The 14,895-nt window shown below is 37.8% G+C and overlaps 1 protein-coding gene across 14 annotated transcripts in view; it reads left to right on the forward strand.

Annotated features, from left to right (window-relative positions):
• Positions 1-14,895, forward strand: part of UBR5 (ubiquitin protein ligase E3 component n-recognin 5) — a 61,599-nt gene that overhangs the window by 40,561 nt on the left and 6,143 nt on the right. For 13 of the 14 annotated variants that reach the window (XM_015856017.2, XM_015856021.2, XM_015856022.2 and 10 more), the window contains 19 exons: positions 1,228-1,354; positions 1,906-2,057; positions 2,432-2,527; positions 2,904-3,027; positions 3,368-3,465; positions 4,559-4,707; positions 5,100-5,191; positions 6,113-6,259; positions 6,357-6,475; positions 6,572-6,698; positions 6,801-6,930; positions 7,433-7,593; positions 8,124-8,363; positions 9,105-9,228; positions 9,925-10,036; positions 11,138-11,269; positions 12,181-12,438; positions 12,811-13,079; positions 14,572-14,783. In XM_015856017.2, coding sequence (XP_015711503.1) covers positions 1,228-1,354; positions 1,906-2,057; positions 2,432-2,527; positions 2,904-3,027; positions 3,368-3,465; positions 4,559-4,707; positions 5,100-5,191; positions 6,113-6,259; positions 6,357-6,475; positions 6,572-6,698; positions 6,801-6,930; positions 7,433-7,593; positions 8,124-8,363; positions 9,105-9,228; positions 9,925-10,036; positions 11,138-11,269; positions 12,181-12,438; positions 12,811-13,079; positions 14,572-14,783 — 2,869 coding nt within the window. The remainder of the gene's footprint in view (positions 1-1,227; positions 1,355-1,905; positions 2,058-2,431; positions 2,528-2,903; positions 3,028-3,367; positions 3,466-4,558; positions 4,708-5,099; positions 5,192-6,112; positions 6,260-6,356; positions 6,476-6,571; positions 6,699-6,800; positions 6,931-7,432; positions 7,594-8,123; positions 8,364-9,104; positions 9,229-9,924; positions 10,037-11,137; positions 11,270-12,180; positions 12,439-12,810; positions 13,080-14,571; positions 14,784-14,895) is intronic. The other variant, XM_015856016.1, reaches the window with a different exon arrangement.

Here is a 14,895-nt window from a genome sequence, read left to right on the forward strand (position 1 = left end):
GCAGGAGATGTGGACCTAGACCAGTACAAAACTGGGGACAGGCTACTGTGTTTCTCTGTGATTTGATGTTTCCTGAGTCCAGTCAGTAGAAGTGATTTAGGAAAGACAGGTCTGCAGGAAGTGTCCAAAGTAGGTAAAATGTTCCAAGACTTATGACAGTGAATTCCAGATAACTTTAATGAGTACCTTTGAACTGAGTTTTCTTTCTGAGTGACCAGTAGCTGTAGCAACTCTGAGAAGTGTTCTGAAAGAATGATCAAATTGACTTCAAAGATCTTCTTTTTAGTCAGAAAGGCACCCTTTCCTTCTAGGTTGTAATAAAAATACTTGTCAGCTCTGTTGACATGAAAATTTCTCCTGGCCTTTGTCCTGCTAAATGTAGTTTCTCCTTTGATTCTTTTTAGGTTCACTGTGACAATGACTTGTAATTTGCTATGTAATGGCTGGTCATCCTTGCCTGTAGTCCTAAAGAAGGGATGGCTGTTAGTCATGCACAGTTGACTTTTACCACTTTATCTGTGTATTTATTTTGCAATGAAATTTGGTTTCTTGTTCAAGTGGTTGCTTCAAGTTGTACTCTATACAATTAGGCAGGATTTTCTTGTTTGTACAGCACCTGGCACAACTCAATCCTGGTTATGCCTAGGACTTTAGGTATTGTGGTGCTTAGGTTTTAGATATCAGAAATAATACTCATACTTGAATTTAAACTGCTTGCAGTATCGTATTAAATTCTCACCACAGTTAATTTTCCTAAGCATACTCATAAATAGAGCATATATCTTAGAGGCCTAGAACTGTGTGTTGCTGCTCACTGTGAAGTATTTTATTTTTTTTGTTTCATTTTGTTCTGTTTCTTAATTTTTTTAATTGCCATTACTTAGGAATCTTGTACTCAGCAAGTGTCTACAAGTCAGCCATATTAGACCCCTGTCTGCTGATGATACTGAAAACTTGTTCTGGAATGTGTGTACTTTGTGTTTCCGTCCTTTTAGAAATCAAACCCTCTCAAAATCGTGGTTAATGCTTGTCCATTTAAAAAAAAACAAAGCACAAAAACAAAAAAAAAAATCAGAAGAAGAAAAAAACCCACTGTGTCCTCTCTAAATCTTCATAAAATAAATTGCAGGGAACATATTATGATTAGAGGCATTTAATACTTTACTCTCCTTCCTTATTGTTTTCCAAAGTGAAAGTTTGACCCTAAAATTGTTCTTATTTTTCCAGAAGCAGAGCGCTCTGAAAGGAATACATTTGCTGAAAGGCTCTCAGCTGTGGAGGCAATTGCAAATGCAATTTCAGTTGTGTCAAGTAATGGTCCAGGAAGCCGAGCAGGATCATCAAGTAGCAGAAGGTAAACAGACTGAAGCTTTCCTCTTGTTTCCTGTATTCTGACTTTTGGTACTATTACCAGTCTCTTATTTTCAACAGAGCTCAAAAATATGCTCTCTTACTAGTTTGAAGTCGCATCTCACACCTTCAAAGAGCATTTTTGGACTGGTAGCTAATGGTGGGATATTTCTAAATTGATTCTATTTTCTGAGGTTTGGCGTTGCCTTTTCAGTAGTAAAGTGGAAGTGTTTCTCCTTATGGGGAAAGAGAATTTGAGGATAAGCTCTCGTGTTCTTCAAGATGAATTAATTATCTTGGAAGTACTTTAGGTGGCCAATTGTTTCCTTTAAAGAGAATTTTTGTGGAAAGGTGGTCACTTGTTCAGATAAATGGAACATAAGAGGGGAAGAACTGAAGTTTTCCTCCCATATTTTATAAGAGGCATCACTCTACTCCATTTCTTCTCTAAAGAAGAGTTTGATTTCCTTTTCCAGCATGAAAGCTTGCTTTAAGATATTGTAATTGTAGATCACGATTTTACTATTTTTACTCTTTTTACTTGTTACTGTTCAGTCTGAGGTTAAGAGAAATGATGAGAAGATCCTTGAGAGCTGCTGGGCTGGGCAGACAGGAAGCTGGCGCTTCGTCGAGTGATCACCAGGACCCAGTTTCTCCACCAATAGCTCCTCCCAGCTGGGTTCCAGATCCTCCTGCGATAGATACAGGCAAGTCTGCTGTTGTAATAAATTGAACTGTAAAACGAGTCATTTACTGAAGGAACCAGTGGCATTTAAGGTGAATTTATTAGACTTTGAGACCTAAATGCTTAATGTTAGTGAGGCAGCAAGAAGTGCTTTAAGAGTTTACTGAGGACTCAGACGCTCTTTTAAAATCCAATATGTGTCTTTCTAGTGCTGATATCAGACTTTAGTAAAATATGCTTTGTAGTTGATTGCTAGTCTAGGAATGTGGCCATTTGTAGGAAAGAGTACCAGTTAAATACAGAAAACCTGCTGTGTGTTAGACATTGCAGAAAGAGCATGTTGTTAGGGATGTCTTGATATATTGATATACATCCTGCTGTTCTGTTTACTGAAAGATGGTGACATTGATTTTATCCTGGCCCCCGCTGTGGGATCTCTTACCACAGCAGCGACTGGCACCGGCCAAGGACCGAGCACCTCCACGATACCAGGTGAGAACATTTTGCTTATCTGATAATGCCTCAGAAGCAAAATGAGCTGAAAGCTTGCACACTCCTTCTACATATGCAAATGCTTCTTACCAAACAAAGATTGGACTGAAGCAGAGCTTCATGAGTGTGCAGCATACTTGAAGTTTTATGCAAAAATTATTCTTAGCTAAGTAAAATTAGGCTTGCTGTCTCTGTTTAGGAATGTAACTTGGAACTGAAATTCTCAGTACTTCAGCGAAATGTTACTGCACCTAGCAAACTGCTCAATAATCCTACTGATGAATCACCCAAATGAGGCGCCGAATTATTTGCATTTAATAGGTAGTCATTTTTTGAAGGAAAACAGTTTCTGTGCACTTCCATTTTGTCATTACAGGGCCTTCTACTGAACCATCTGTAGTGGAATCAAAAGATCGGAAGGCAAATGCTCATTTCATACTGAAATTACTGTGCGATAGCGTTGTGTTACAGCCTTATCTTCGAGAATTGCTCTCAGCCAAGTAAGTGTTTTCAAGTGGATTCTTGCTGTCTTTTTTAATGTTATATCACATTAAATTTATTGCACGAAGCTTTTAAAAAAGGTTATTTAAAGGCACATTTTGCTAAAAATGAGAATGCTGCAAAATTGTCAGTGTTTGTAGCCTGACATCCTTTGAAATTAGATCTATTTCATAGAAGTAAAATGAGTAAGAGTACTTTATCTCACTGAATGTTTTTCTGGTTTGCACGAGGTTAGCATGGTTGAGCATTTGTATTTAGTTTGTACTTTTCCTTTTTAAAATGAAATAAATTCAGTGTTTTGATCTGTTTGATTTCTTTCCTTCCGCCACCACCACCCAGGGATGCAAGAGGCATGACACCATTCATGTCAGCAGTTAGTGGCCGGGCATATCCTGCTGCAATTACGATTCTAGAAACTGCACAAAAAATTGCTAAAGGTATGTTTGTTTCACAAATCGTTAGTGTGTTGTTTCCTTCTGAAGTTTGGCCTTAGTGTGTATTCAGATTCATTGCTAACAGAGTCTCATACATGTGAGATTCTGTGTGTCTGAGCAACTGATGGTTGAACTCCCTCTACAGAATGGTGTATACTGCTGTACGTTTTGGAAATCTTGTTATGTCATGCCAGGTTAGGTGCTGTTACAGAAGATACTTCTATGCAAACACAGACTTTGTGACTTAGGCAGAAGTGTTTAATTAGTCATACGTGAAGCTGAACTTGAGGGTCATATGCAGATTAGAACTGCTGTGTGACAATGTTTGAGTGTGTTCCTTATAAGAATATTGCTTCTATCAAAGTGGTCTCTTCTACTGATTGAGTATCAGTGAATCTAAAACAGGGAAAGAGTTGCTGGTGATAGCAGCTTCTTATACCTGCAGTGTGACTGTTGTGGTTCAATCCAGAAGGTAGCTAAGCACCACGTAGTCATTTGCTCACTCCCCCCACTTCCCAGCGTTATACCTATATAGGTATCTGTATATACATAGATACAGTGATGCACAAGCAATTGCTCACCACTGATGCCCCACTAATTCCTGTGCTGTGGCAGTCAGCCTGATGAACTCTTTCCTCTTTTTTTTTTTTAAATCTTCTGCATCTTCTGCACAATCTCATGTGGTATGGAATATCCCTTCATCCAGCTAACATGAACTGTCCTGATTCTGTCACTTCTCATCTCCTTGTGCCCCCTCAACCCCTTGCTAGTAGGACAGCACGAGAAGCTGAGAAAACTAAAGCAGCCTTGACTCTGTGCAGCACTGCTCAGCAACAGCTGAAACATCAGCATTTTTCTCCTAAAACCAAAATGTAGCATCATAGCAGACACTATGAAGAAAATGGTTCTGTCCCAGCTGAAACTAAGACAGTGACAAAAAAGGTTTTCTCAAAAATCTGTGTAGAAGACTTCAGTGGAACTTCAAATTCCATACATGATTTTGTGCTGTCAGCTGTTTTGTATGGGTGCTGTTGGTGGGTTTTATTGTGGTGTGTTCTAGTTTTCTTTTAACACTGGTGTTCTACTGTTCTTTTAGCCGAAGCAACTTCAAGTGAAAAAGAAGACGATGTGTTTATGGGAATGGTTTGTCCTTCTGGTACAAATCCAGATGACTCTCCTTTGTACGTTTTGTGTTGCAATGATACATGCAGTTTTACCTGGACTGGTGCAGAGCACATTAACCAAGTAAGGCTTTTTAAAAAAGAACAAAATGTAATTTATATTTTTCAGCCATGTATTATATTAATCCAGTGATCTGATTTTTCAAAGGATTAAAGTGGTATTGTTTTAATTATTGTAACTTTTAATTGTACTTTGTCATTGTCTCCCTTAATTGCTCCTTACTCTTGAGGCTGGCAGTATTGCTCAGAATATTGCTGTTAATGAGTGTGGCTTTGCCCTAACTAACTTTAGCAAAATCTTTTTAATGGAAGCTGCTCTTTGGAAACTGAATATTCTAGCAACAGTTTCAGTTCCTAGAACTGACTAAGTGAGGACATCATTTTGAACAAGTGCAATTTTTTCTTAACCTCAGTTGTTCTGAAAGAACTACATAATATTTTGGTTAACTTTTTTAGGATATATTTGAATGCCGAACATGTGGCCTATTAGAATCTCTTTGTTGTTGCACAGAGTGTGCAAGGGTGTGTCACAAAGGACATGACTGCAAGTAAGTCTTTTGTTCTGTTTCTTATAATAAAACTAATCTTGTGTCTTCATTTCTCTCTGAGATTAATAGTTTCAGGTTGTTTTTTTTTTCCTTGGTTAAAGTCTTCAGATACTATAAGATTAATAAACTATTTAAAATACCTTTATTTTCCTTCCATTCTTCTCTGTAAGATTGATTTTATGGGTCAGAATTGAAATAGTAACAAAGGGTGGTCTTTTATTTTCCACTTAATAAATTTCAGAGTAAGAGAATAAGTCCAACATCCATAAGTGCTTAATTATCTGAGAATAATATTCTTCATTTTGGGCAACTCCAAAAGTTTTCTGAAGCTGGTGAATCCCAATGACAGTGAACTTTCAGAAAGAAGTGTAGTATATTCATCCCTGAAATCAGATGAGAAAAGGGAGAAATGAGCCAGCAGTTAAATGTGAGCAGTCAGGATATCTGATCAGCCTAGTAAAGCTTTGAAGCTGCAGATGTTTTATACTACTGTTACTGTATGTAAACATTACCACATTAATAACCTTGCTATAATGGTGCTGGCAGACATGGTTATAAAGATTTTCTCAACGTTCTAACATTGCTGAGATTCTGCTACATGTAGAAGGGATTCTCGGTCTACCTTTCTTAGCTGGATGCTGTTTTGGATGAGTCTGTTTTTTTGGGCGAGCTTTAAGGCACTATGAAAAGCTGTCCAGTGAAACCGCTTGAGCATAAGAAACAAGAAAAGGAAGTGCAAAGTATAGAACTGCACAGTTCCTACACTGCTCTTTTAAGCCATATTTTGGCATTTTGCTAATAAGGGAAAACTCTAGCAGGAATCTTAATACCTATGGTAACACCCCAGCCTGTGTAGAAAATACTTGATACCTTGTGGACTGCTGTAACACTGTTGTGCTTTTTTTTCCTTCTTTCTTGCAGGCTGAAACGAACATCCCCCACAGCTTACTGTGATTGCTGGGAAAAGTGCAAGTGTAAAACGCTAATTGCAGGACAGAAATCTGCTCGCCTTGATCTTCTTTATCGTCTTCTTACCACCACAAATCTTGTAACTATGCCAAATAGCAGGCAAGTTCATACATGCAATGACTGGGGCAGATTCATCTTCATTATTTTAAAATCATGGTATATCATATCTCCATTAATTGACTTTTTTTCATTACAGGGGAGAACATCTTCTGCTGTTTTTAGTACAGACAGTTGCCAGGCAAACTGTGGAACACTGCCAGTACAGACCACCTAGAATTAGGGAGGATCGCAATCGCAAAACTGCAAATCCTGAAGGTAAGAGCACTTTCATTTATAAATGGTATTTATAATAAATGGCAAATTCTGTATTCCAGTACCTCCTTCTTATGTTGCTTTTTTCCCTCTCTTTAGATTCTGATATGCCCGATCATGATTTAGAACCTCCTCGATTTGCCCAGCTTGCTTTGGAACGCGTTTTGCAAGACTGGAATGCACTGAAATCTATGATAATGTTTGGCTCCCAAGAAAATAAAGACCCGTGTGTATTTACAAATTGTCGTCAATGTAAAATTTGATCTATTGTTTGAGACGTGATGACTTACATAAGTTTTGTTTCATTTCTTTGTTTTTCTTTTCCAAGTCTTAGTGCAAGCAGTAGGATAGGCCACCTTTTGCCTGAAGAACAAGTTTACCTCAATCAGCAAAGTGGAACTATTCGCTTGGACTGTTTTACACACTGCCTTATTGTTAAATGCACAGCAGACATTTTGGTAAGCAGGCATAGCCATATCTTACATAATTGTAGAACAGTATGGGTTGGGAGGAACCCTTGAAGATCATGTAGCCTACCTGCTTGCCATGGGCAGACCTATTTCTATTGATTGTGTTGCTCATAGCCTTTTGTAACTTCAGAAACTTCCATTAATGGGCTGTATGCAACATCTCTGTGAATCTGTTCCAGTGTCTCATGACCTTCATCATGAAAAATATATTCCTTATATCCAACATGAATCTGCTTTCTTTCAGTTCAAAGCCATTGCCTGTCGTCTGTGTCAGAGCTTGCTAAAAGATCTTTCTCCATCTTATAATCTCCCTGTGATACAATAAGGTGTTCCAGGGTGTTTTGGGTGAAACGCTTGGAGACTAATTTAAAAATGACTTGGAATGAGTTGTGTTTTTCTGAAATCATACTGTTACAGCTGTGGTCTGTTTTCTTGAATCTGGCTTGTTTCACACATACCGTTATTGGACTCTAATGATCTGTTTCTGCAGCTCCTAGATACTCTACTTGGTACTCTTGTAAAAGAATTACAAAACAAGTATACACCAGGACGCAGAGAAGAAGCTATTGCTGTTACAATGAGATTCCTGCGCTCTGTGGCAAGAGTATTTGTCATTCTTAGCGTCGAAATGGCTTCTTCCAAAAAGAAAAAGTAAGTTTGAACAGTGTTTGTTTTCATTTTTGTTTGCTGTTATTTGTTTTTTAATTCTCTCTCAACATGAGTTGATACTAATCACCAAGGGACAGAAACATTTGAATTAATTTGCAGTCTGTAGACAATGTTGTTTCTGATGATGTGTGTATGTCTGAACTGCATAATAGCTGTTGCCATCATGTAGTTTAAGTTTACTTCCTTATTAACAGAAATAGTGAACTTCTCTGTTTTAAAACTTTAGGATTTTTGGTAGTAGGTTTTTTTTAATCAAATTGATAAAAAATAAATAAAAAACAATCTATTTCTATTTGTCAGTGGAAATTTAAATATCCAGCCCTAATCTCAAGTTACTGGATGATGAGTGTTTTTAACTGACTTCAGTAGCATTGTTTATATGTGCACATGCAGTAACACTATGTACTAAAGATAATTGTTTCAACTTTCTGAAGAAAATGATGCAAAGAATTTTGAAAAGACGGCCTACTTAACCTTTGTTTCCTTTTTTTTAATGCTTTTTTCCCCTCCAGTAATTTTATCCCGCAGCCAATTGGAAAATGTAAACGTGTATTCCAGGCATTGTTGCCTTATGCTGTTGAAGAGTTGTGCAATGTAGCAGAATCTCTAATTATTCCAGTCAGGATGGGAATTGCACGTCCTACAGCACCCTTTACTCTTGCTAGCACTAGTATAGATGCCATGCAGGGAAGTGAAGAACTGTTTTCTGTGGAGCCTCTACCACCAAGACCATCATCTGACCAGTCTAGCAGGTAAAGCTTACTGTTCATTTATTTTCAGAGAGTGTTCAGAGTGGTTTTGTTGCTTATGTTATGTTTTATTGTTAGCATTTATCTGTTGGCATTTTGCTAACAGAAAAGTTTTGTTCTGGCCAAGTATTTTGGAAGTACTTCTTACTCTCAAAGTCTTTAAAGTGGTTTAGGTTGATAGTGATGTCCAGAGGTCGTAAGTTGTAAACCCACCCCTTCTCCCACCAGTACCCCCAAAGTTCCCACTTAGGCCCTTGTCCGTGTAGGTTCTGCATCTCTCCAAGAGTGGAAATTCCACTGTTTAACTCTGAGAAATAGCAAAAAATGTTTTTGCCAGCTTTTATCTCAGTGAAATTGGTCTGCTGACTTTGGATGTATTTACACATGAAGCTTGGAATTTCTCTTACTAGTTTAAAAGATTTTACTGGCTTTAGGTGTTCTAGTTGCACTAATTTACCATTTCAGTTTGGCTTTACCATCAGCAAATTATCTGACCTCCTACCCACCCATCCAGGAACAAAGTTGATCATACTTTTGTGATAAACCTACAGAAGTTTTTTTTGCTTCAGTCAGTTTTTAGTAGAGCTATTTCAGAAGGTTGTTAGATTTCCTTTAAAAATATATATATATATATATACATATATATATCTAAAAGCATTGCTTTGTTTTATCCTAAATGGTTTTTTGTTCTAACACTTTCCCTCTCTTCCCCATTTTGTTTATTTATTTGTTTATTAATTTAAGTTCTAGTCAGTCTCAGTCATCCTACATCATAAGGAATCCTCAGCAAAGACGAATCAGCCAGTCGCAGCCTGTTCGTGGCAGGGATGAAGAGCAAGATGATATAGTTTCAGCAGATGTGGAAGAGGTCAGTTCTAATTATTTTACTTCTTAAGCATGGCACCTGATGCACTGATGCATTAGCACCTGGCCCAAAAATCCATACATCAGGACCTTCATTTTGTAAAACTGAAATTATCCCCTACAGTTCTGTTGAGTCCATGAAATGCCATAAGCATTTTGCTTTCACAGAACTTTGTAATGAACACTGTTTTGCGTTCAACGGTAGTCTCTTTAGAGTATGAGATGTGCCTTGAGTCTGGCAGAATATGCTTTGGTCTACCGATAAATGCATCTGTGTAGTATCCTTTGTATGTAATTTTACTCTGTATTAGAACTCCCCGTTAAAACATTATGATGGTATATGGTTACTAGAGGATGGTAACTCTTCAGTGTATTGAAAGGATGGTAACTCTTCAGTGTATTGAAATGGCTTCTAGTTTTTATAGTCAGTTTTACTCTTTCAGCTTAAAAATCTGATGTCCAAAGCTATTTCTCATCTGTGGCGTGGATTTTATTTTTTTAATGATGCTGTGGCCTAAACAACTGTAAACAAGTTTGCTTTCTGTTTATGTCAATTCAATTGTGAGGTCATCTTTCTTCAATGTGTTTTCTTGTTCAGTACTTTTTTCTATCAAATGTTGCACTTGTTTTTTTCTGAAAGTAGGTAAATCATTTTTTACATGGAATTCATTGTAACATAAAATTAAAATACTCTTTCCAGGTTGAGGTTGTTGAGGGGGTGGCTGGCGAGGAAGACCATCACGATGAGCAGGAAGAACATGGTGAAGAAAATGCTGAAGCAGAAGGGCAGCATGATGAGCATGATGAAGATGGTAAGTACAGTGTACGTTGTGAACACTGCTGGTTGGATTAACAAACTGCATCAAAAACGAGGTCTTCATTGCTACCAGTGATCATGATCTATCAGACCGACATGAGCAGAGGGGCTTAAGGGGTGGTTTAGCACAAAAGTATGTACAACTCGTATTAAGACTGTGCAGAAGCATTTTTAATTTCCTTCGTGTGTGAAGAGAGAGTATTGAAGAATCAAAGAACAACAAAAAAGCTATGTTTGGGTAACAACTTTTGTTTTACTTCTTGTAATTGCTGCTGCTGACAGTATTGGTACAGTTTCTTACACAGACTCTTTGGTGGATTGAAAAAGAGCTTATTCTCAAATGGCTTATGGTAGAATAGTGGTTATAGAAGGTGTTCTCAGAAGGGATCTGAAGCATCATGAGCTCGTTTTCAAATCAATCACGTAACACTAAATTCTGGATCAAATTTTTAATAGACAAAATTCATCCATTATGTGTGAAATGTTTTTGCCGTTAATGAGACTTATTTTGTATGAGTCACTTTGGGATTAGATTGCCCAAAGCTGTGATAAAGAAAAAAAAATGACCTTCTTTCTTAGCGTGCCTTGTGTTTCCAGTCAACTAATTTATAAGGCAGGAAATGAGTTTATTTACTTGCTGAATACTTAGAATATTTAATCTCAAAACTTAAAATTGAATAGATCCTGCATTTTTAGTTAGATTTACTTAGTTATTTTCAGATGTTTCTTGGGTGTTTTTTTTGAAACAGCGTGTGGCTAATTGTCCTAATACAAGTCTGTGAAAAGACATTAAGTCTTTCGGTTTTAGTGATGCTGTGAATCCTTCAAGCCTTAATTTTCAGCATGTGTGTGTTGAATGCACAGTACTGAGTAAGAAGGCCAGGGATCGCTAACCGCTGGAAAATGAGGAAATAAGCTACAAGTATTACTGCATATTTGCACTCTCTCTGTGCTCTTTCCCTGCATATCTGTTAGTTTTCGCTATAGCAAGAGGCTCTGGGTTTAGTTTAATATGTCTTTGATCCACCACAGCCATTCTGTTTTTTTCCGTTTTTAAACATGAGATTTTTATTTTTTTTTAATATTGTTTTTGTAGGCAGTGATATGGAGTTGGATTTGCTAGCTGCTGCTGAAACAGAAAGTGACAGTGAGAGTAACCACAGTAATCAGGACAATGCTAGTGGGCGCAGAAGTGTTGTCACTGCAGCTACTGCTGGGTCAGAAGCAGGTATGCCACATCATCTCGTGTTTCATCTAGCTGTTGAGGTATTAAAACTAAGTTACACAGGAAAAAGAAATGCTAGTGGTTTAATTCAGCTTTAACAAAGGCGGGGCTGTTTTCATCTGAAACACATTATCCTTCTCGTTCGGATCTGGGCTCTATCTGGTACTCCTAAGATGCCCTGGAGAAATTGTTTACTTTGCAGTTAGATCGAGCAGAGCAAGAATTACCTGGTTAAGACATTTCATAACAAATACCTTTTCCTCGTAATCTTATTTTCCCTTTCTTTTTCCTCTTCATGCACCTTCTTCTCTCCCACCTCCATCTTTCCATCTTTCTTGTTTTTCCTTTGCTTTTCCTTTGCCTGTAGTTGGAAGAAGCTATGCAGACTTTTTCAGAACATGTGCTTGAAATTAGACCTGTTTTCTCTAGTCTTATGAAGCTTCTGCCTGTGTTAGCTAGAAATTACCTAGTATCACTGTGAAGGGCAATGAAATGTTTTCACTCACTTTTAGTGTAGCTGTTAGCTGTGGTTTAAAACAAAATGTGCAACTTGGCCAGTCATTTTAAGGCTTATTTGAAATAAACTGCTGTGCTGTCCTGTTTGAAAGCCCAATTTTAGAACTCATTGCCTGGGGACAAAATCAGTGAGGATTTTAAGAACTGAATCATTTCTTATTTTCTCTTCTGAAACTCATAGGATCTTAGTGTGTTGTTTGTTTTTTTTTTGAACCTGTTATGGAAAATGTATGGTATGTCATAAGGATAACTTGTTAAATTAGCAATTGTGGTGCCTGAACTTTCATAGTGTGTGCAGTTTGTTTTCATGAAACTGTTTACAGTGCTTACTCGATATATGCATGTGTGTATACAGCTGTAGTTGTCAATTACTGCTCACTGCTTGTTTTCTTTAATAGGGGCTAGCAGTGTTCCAGCATTTTTTTCTGAAGATGACTCTCAATCGAATGATTCTAGTGACTCGGATAGCAGCAGCAGTCAGAGTGATGACATGGAACAGGAGACCTTCATGCTTGATGAGCCTCTGGAGCGAACCACAAATAGCTCACATGCCACTGGTGCTGCCCAGGCACCCCGTTCGATGCAGTGGGCTGTACGTAATACCCAGAACCAGAGAACCACTAGCACTGCTCCTTCTAGCACATCGACCCCAGCAGGCAAGTATGAGTAAAATGCATGTGTGAATGTCACTTAACTCCTGGCTTTGCTCTTCTGTTTTCTTCTGTTCGTATAAGAATGAAATGTTATATATTCCTTTAAGAAGGATAGCAATGATATGTCTTGACTGTTCCAGTTCTGGGTTTGAATTTAACAAAAGCAGGGGCCTAGTCTAGTTCTTGAGACGTTACTATCTATATTAAGCATATTTATAATTCTTTTTTGTAGATAGTAACTTATTAATAGGTATAGTTGTTAGGGTCAGTAATATTTACAAGTTTTTTTCTTTCCTAGAAATGTTAATTATATTTGTTAATACATAAAATGCATGACAGAGTTTAAATTCATTAATGTCATACTTTTATATTTAGCAAGTTCAGCAGGCTTGATTTACATTGATCCATCAAACCTACGCCGGAGTGGTACCATCAGTACGAGCGCTGCAGCAGCAGCTGCAGCACTTGAAGCCAGCAATGCAAGCAGCTATTTAACGTCTGCAAGCAGTTTAGCACGAGCATACAGTATAGTGATACGGCAGATATCTGACCTAATGGGTCTCATTCCCAAGTACAATCATTTAGTGTACTCCCAGATCCCAGCTGCAGTGAAGCTGACTTATCAAGATGCAGTTAACTTGCAGGTAAGAATATCCAAAACTTTGCAGATAAGCATAATTTCAATGCAGTGGAATTTTTTTTGAGGTAGGATGATAAAATTGATGAGGTTGAAAGGGACCTTTGGAGATTAATTAGACCAAATTCACTGCAGTGTAAGGCTTTTGAGGACATAGAATTTCTCAAAGAGTGGAAACTTCTTAACTAGTCTGGGCAACGTATTTCAGTGCTGGACAGATCTCACAGTGAAAACATTTTTTTCATTATGTTTAAATGAGTTTACTAAGTATTTCAGTTTGTGCTTATTGCTCTCTGTCTCTTCACTGGATACCACTGAGAATATTCTGGCTTTCTACCTTTTCACCAGGTACAGAGTCATTAAGAACCTACTGAGTTTGCCTCTTGAGGCTAAGTGGTACCAGCTCCCCTGGGCTCCCCTTGTTTGAGAGAGAATGTAGACTGAAGTAGCTCTACTTTACTAGTCTCATTAAATTGTTTGTATTTTGATATAACTATTCTTTAAAAAAAAGAAATTTCTGTGGTTTTTTTTGGTTTGGTTTGTTTTTTTTAATCTACTTAAGTTTGACTGGCACCTGATTAATAGTTGGAGTTTGTGTGCTTTGGATATGTTAGCTCTTGCCCTTTTCTTTTTGACCTGAGTATCATAAAATACAAAAGCTAGTGAGGTCCAAATAACTGAGGTAAAGAATTCTCCAAATTTACTTTTTTGCTGTTGCTTCTTGCAGGCACATAATCATCCCTTCCCTCTTATGTGCATGTTTTTGGTACTGTGCTCTTGACTGTTGGTCTTAAAAAGTATGTGTGAAATGCAGAATGCCCCTTTAGAGAAATAACTGGAAGGGAGGATTAGTAACTGGCATGCATAGGCAGAAACTAATCTCAGACAGTAAAAACATCTGAAGGAGGAACTTCAGAGGGTTTTGGATGTATTTATAGCTTTGAATAAGGGCATAGTGTATGGAGGCAAATAATCTATACAGAAGTTAGTACAGAAATCCGCTGTTAGGGGTATTACTGCTGGTTTGGAGAGTTCAGGAATTCAAGCAGTGATTTATTTATTTATTTTTCTTCTGTTTATAGTTCTGTATTCTGGGATGTGGAAATGAAGTAATTACTTGTAGTTGTTCTATGAGGTATCTCTACTGGCTGTATGTTCACAGACCAAAATCCCCCAAATCTCTGCATCTGGGGGTGCTGCGTGGTCATAAGGCGAGGCTTAGAAAAGGTGCCCAAAGAAAAGAGAGGGATGGTGAGAAAGCTTTACAGACCTCAGGCTAGCAAGTGATGAGAGCTGTACACCTTAATGGTAAACCAGCTGTCTCAGTAAAGGTCTCAGAATTATTTTTTAAACTTTTCACTCTTGAATGGGCTTTTACAGCCCCTTTGTGGGAGAAGTGATGTAAATGTAAAAGCCATGGGTGGGGGCTTATGTTGAAATTGCATTCTTATCATCTAAATCTGTTGTTGGTAAAACTCACTAAATCTCGTTCTGTATAGAATTATGTAGAAGAAAAGCTTATTCCTACTTGGAATTGGATGGTTAGTATAATGGACTCCACAGAAGCTCAGCTGCGTTATGGTTCTGCATTAGCATCTGCTGGTGATCCTGGGCATCCAAATCATCCTCTCCATGCTTCTCAGAACTCAGCTAGAAGGGAAAGGATGACAGCCCGGGAGGAAGCCAGCTTAAGAACACTCGAGGGAAGAAGGTATGAAAATAGTCTGATTGCTGCATGTGCTATGAGTGCTATTTTTACAGTCAAATCTTTACATTCACAGATATTTAAGGATATTTAAGGATTTACTTTGGTAATATAGCAG

Source organism: Coturnix japonica, chromosome 2, assembly GCF_001577835.2.
Source record: "Coturnix japonica isolate 7356 chromosome 2, Coturnix japonica 2.1, whole genome shotgun sequence".
Lineage (NCBI taxonomy): Eukaryota > Metazoa > Chordata > Aves > Galliformes > Phasianidae > Coturnix > Coturnix japonica.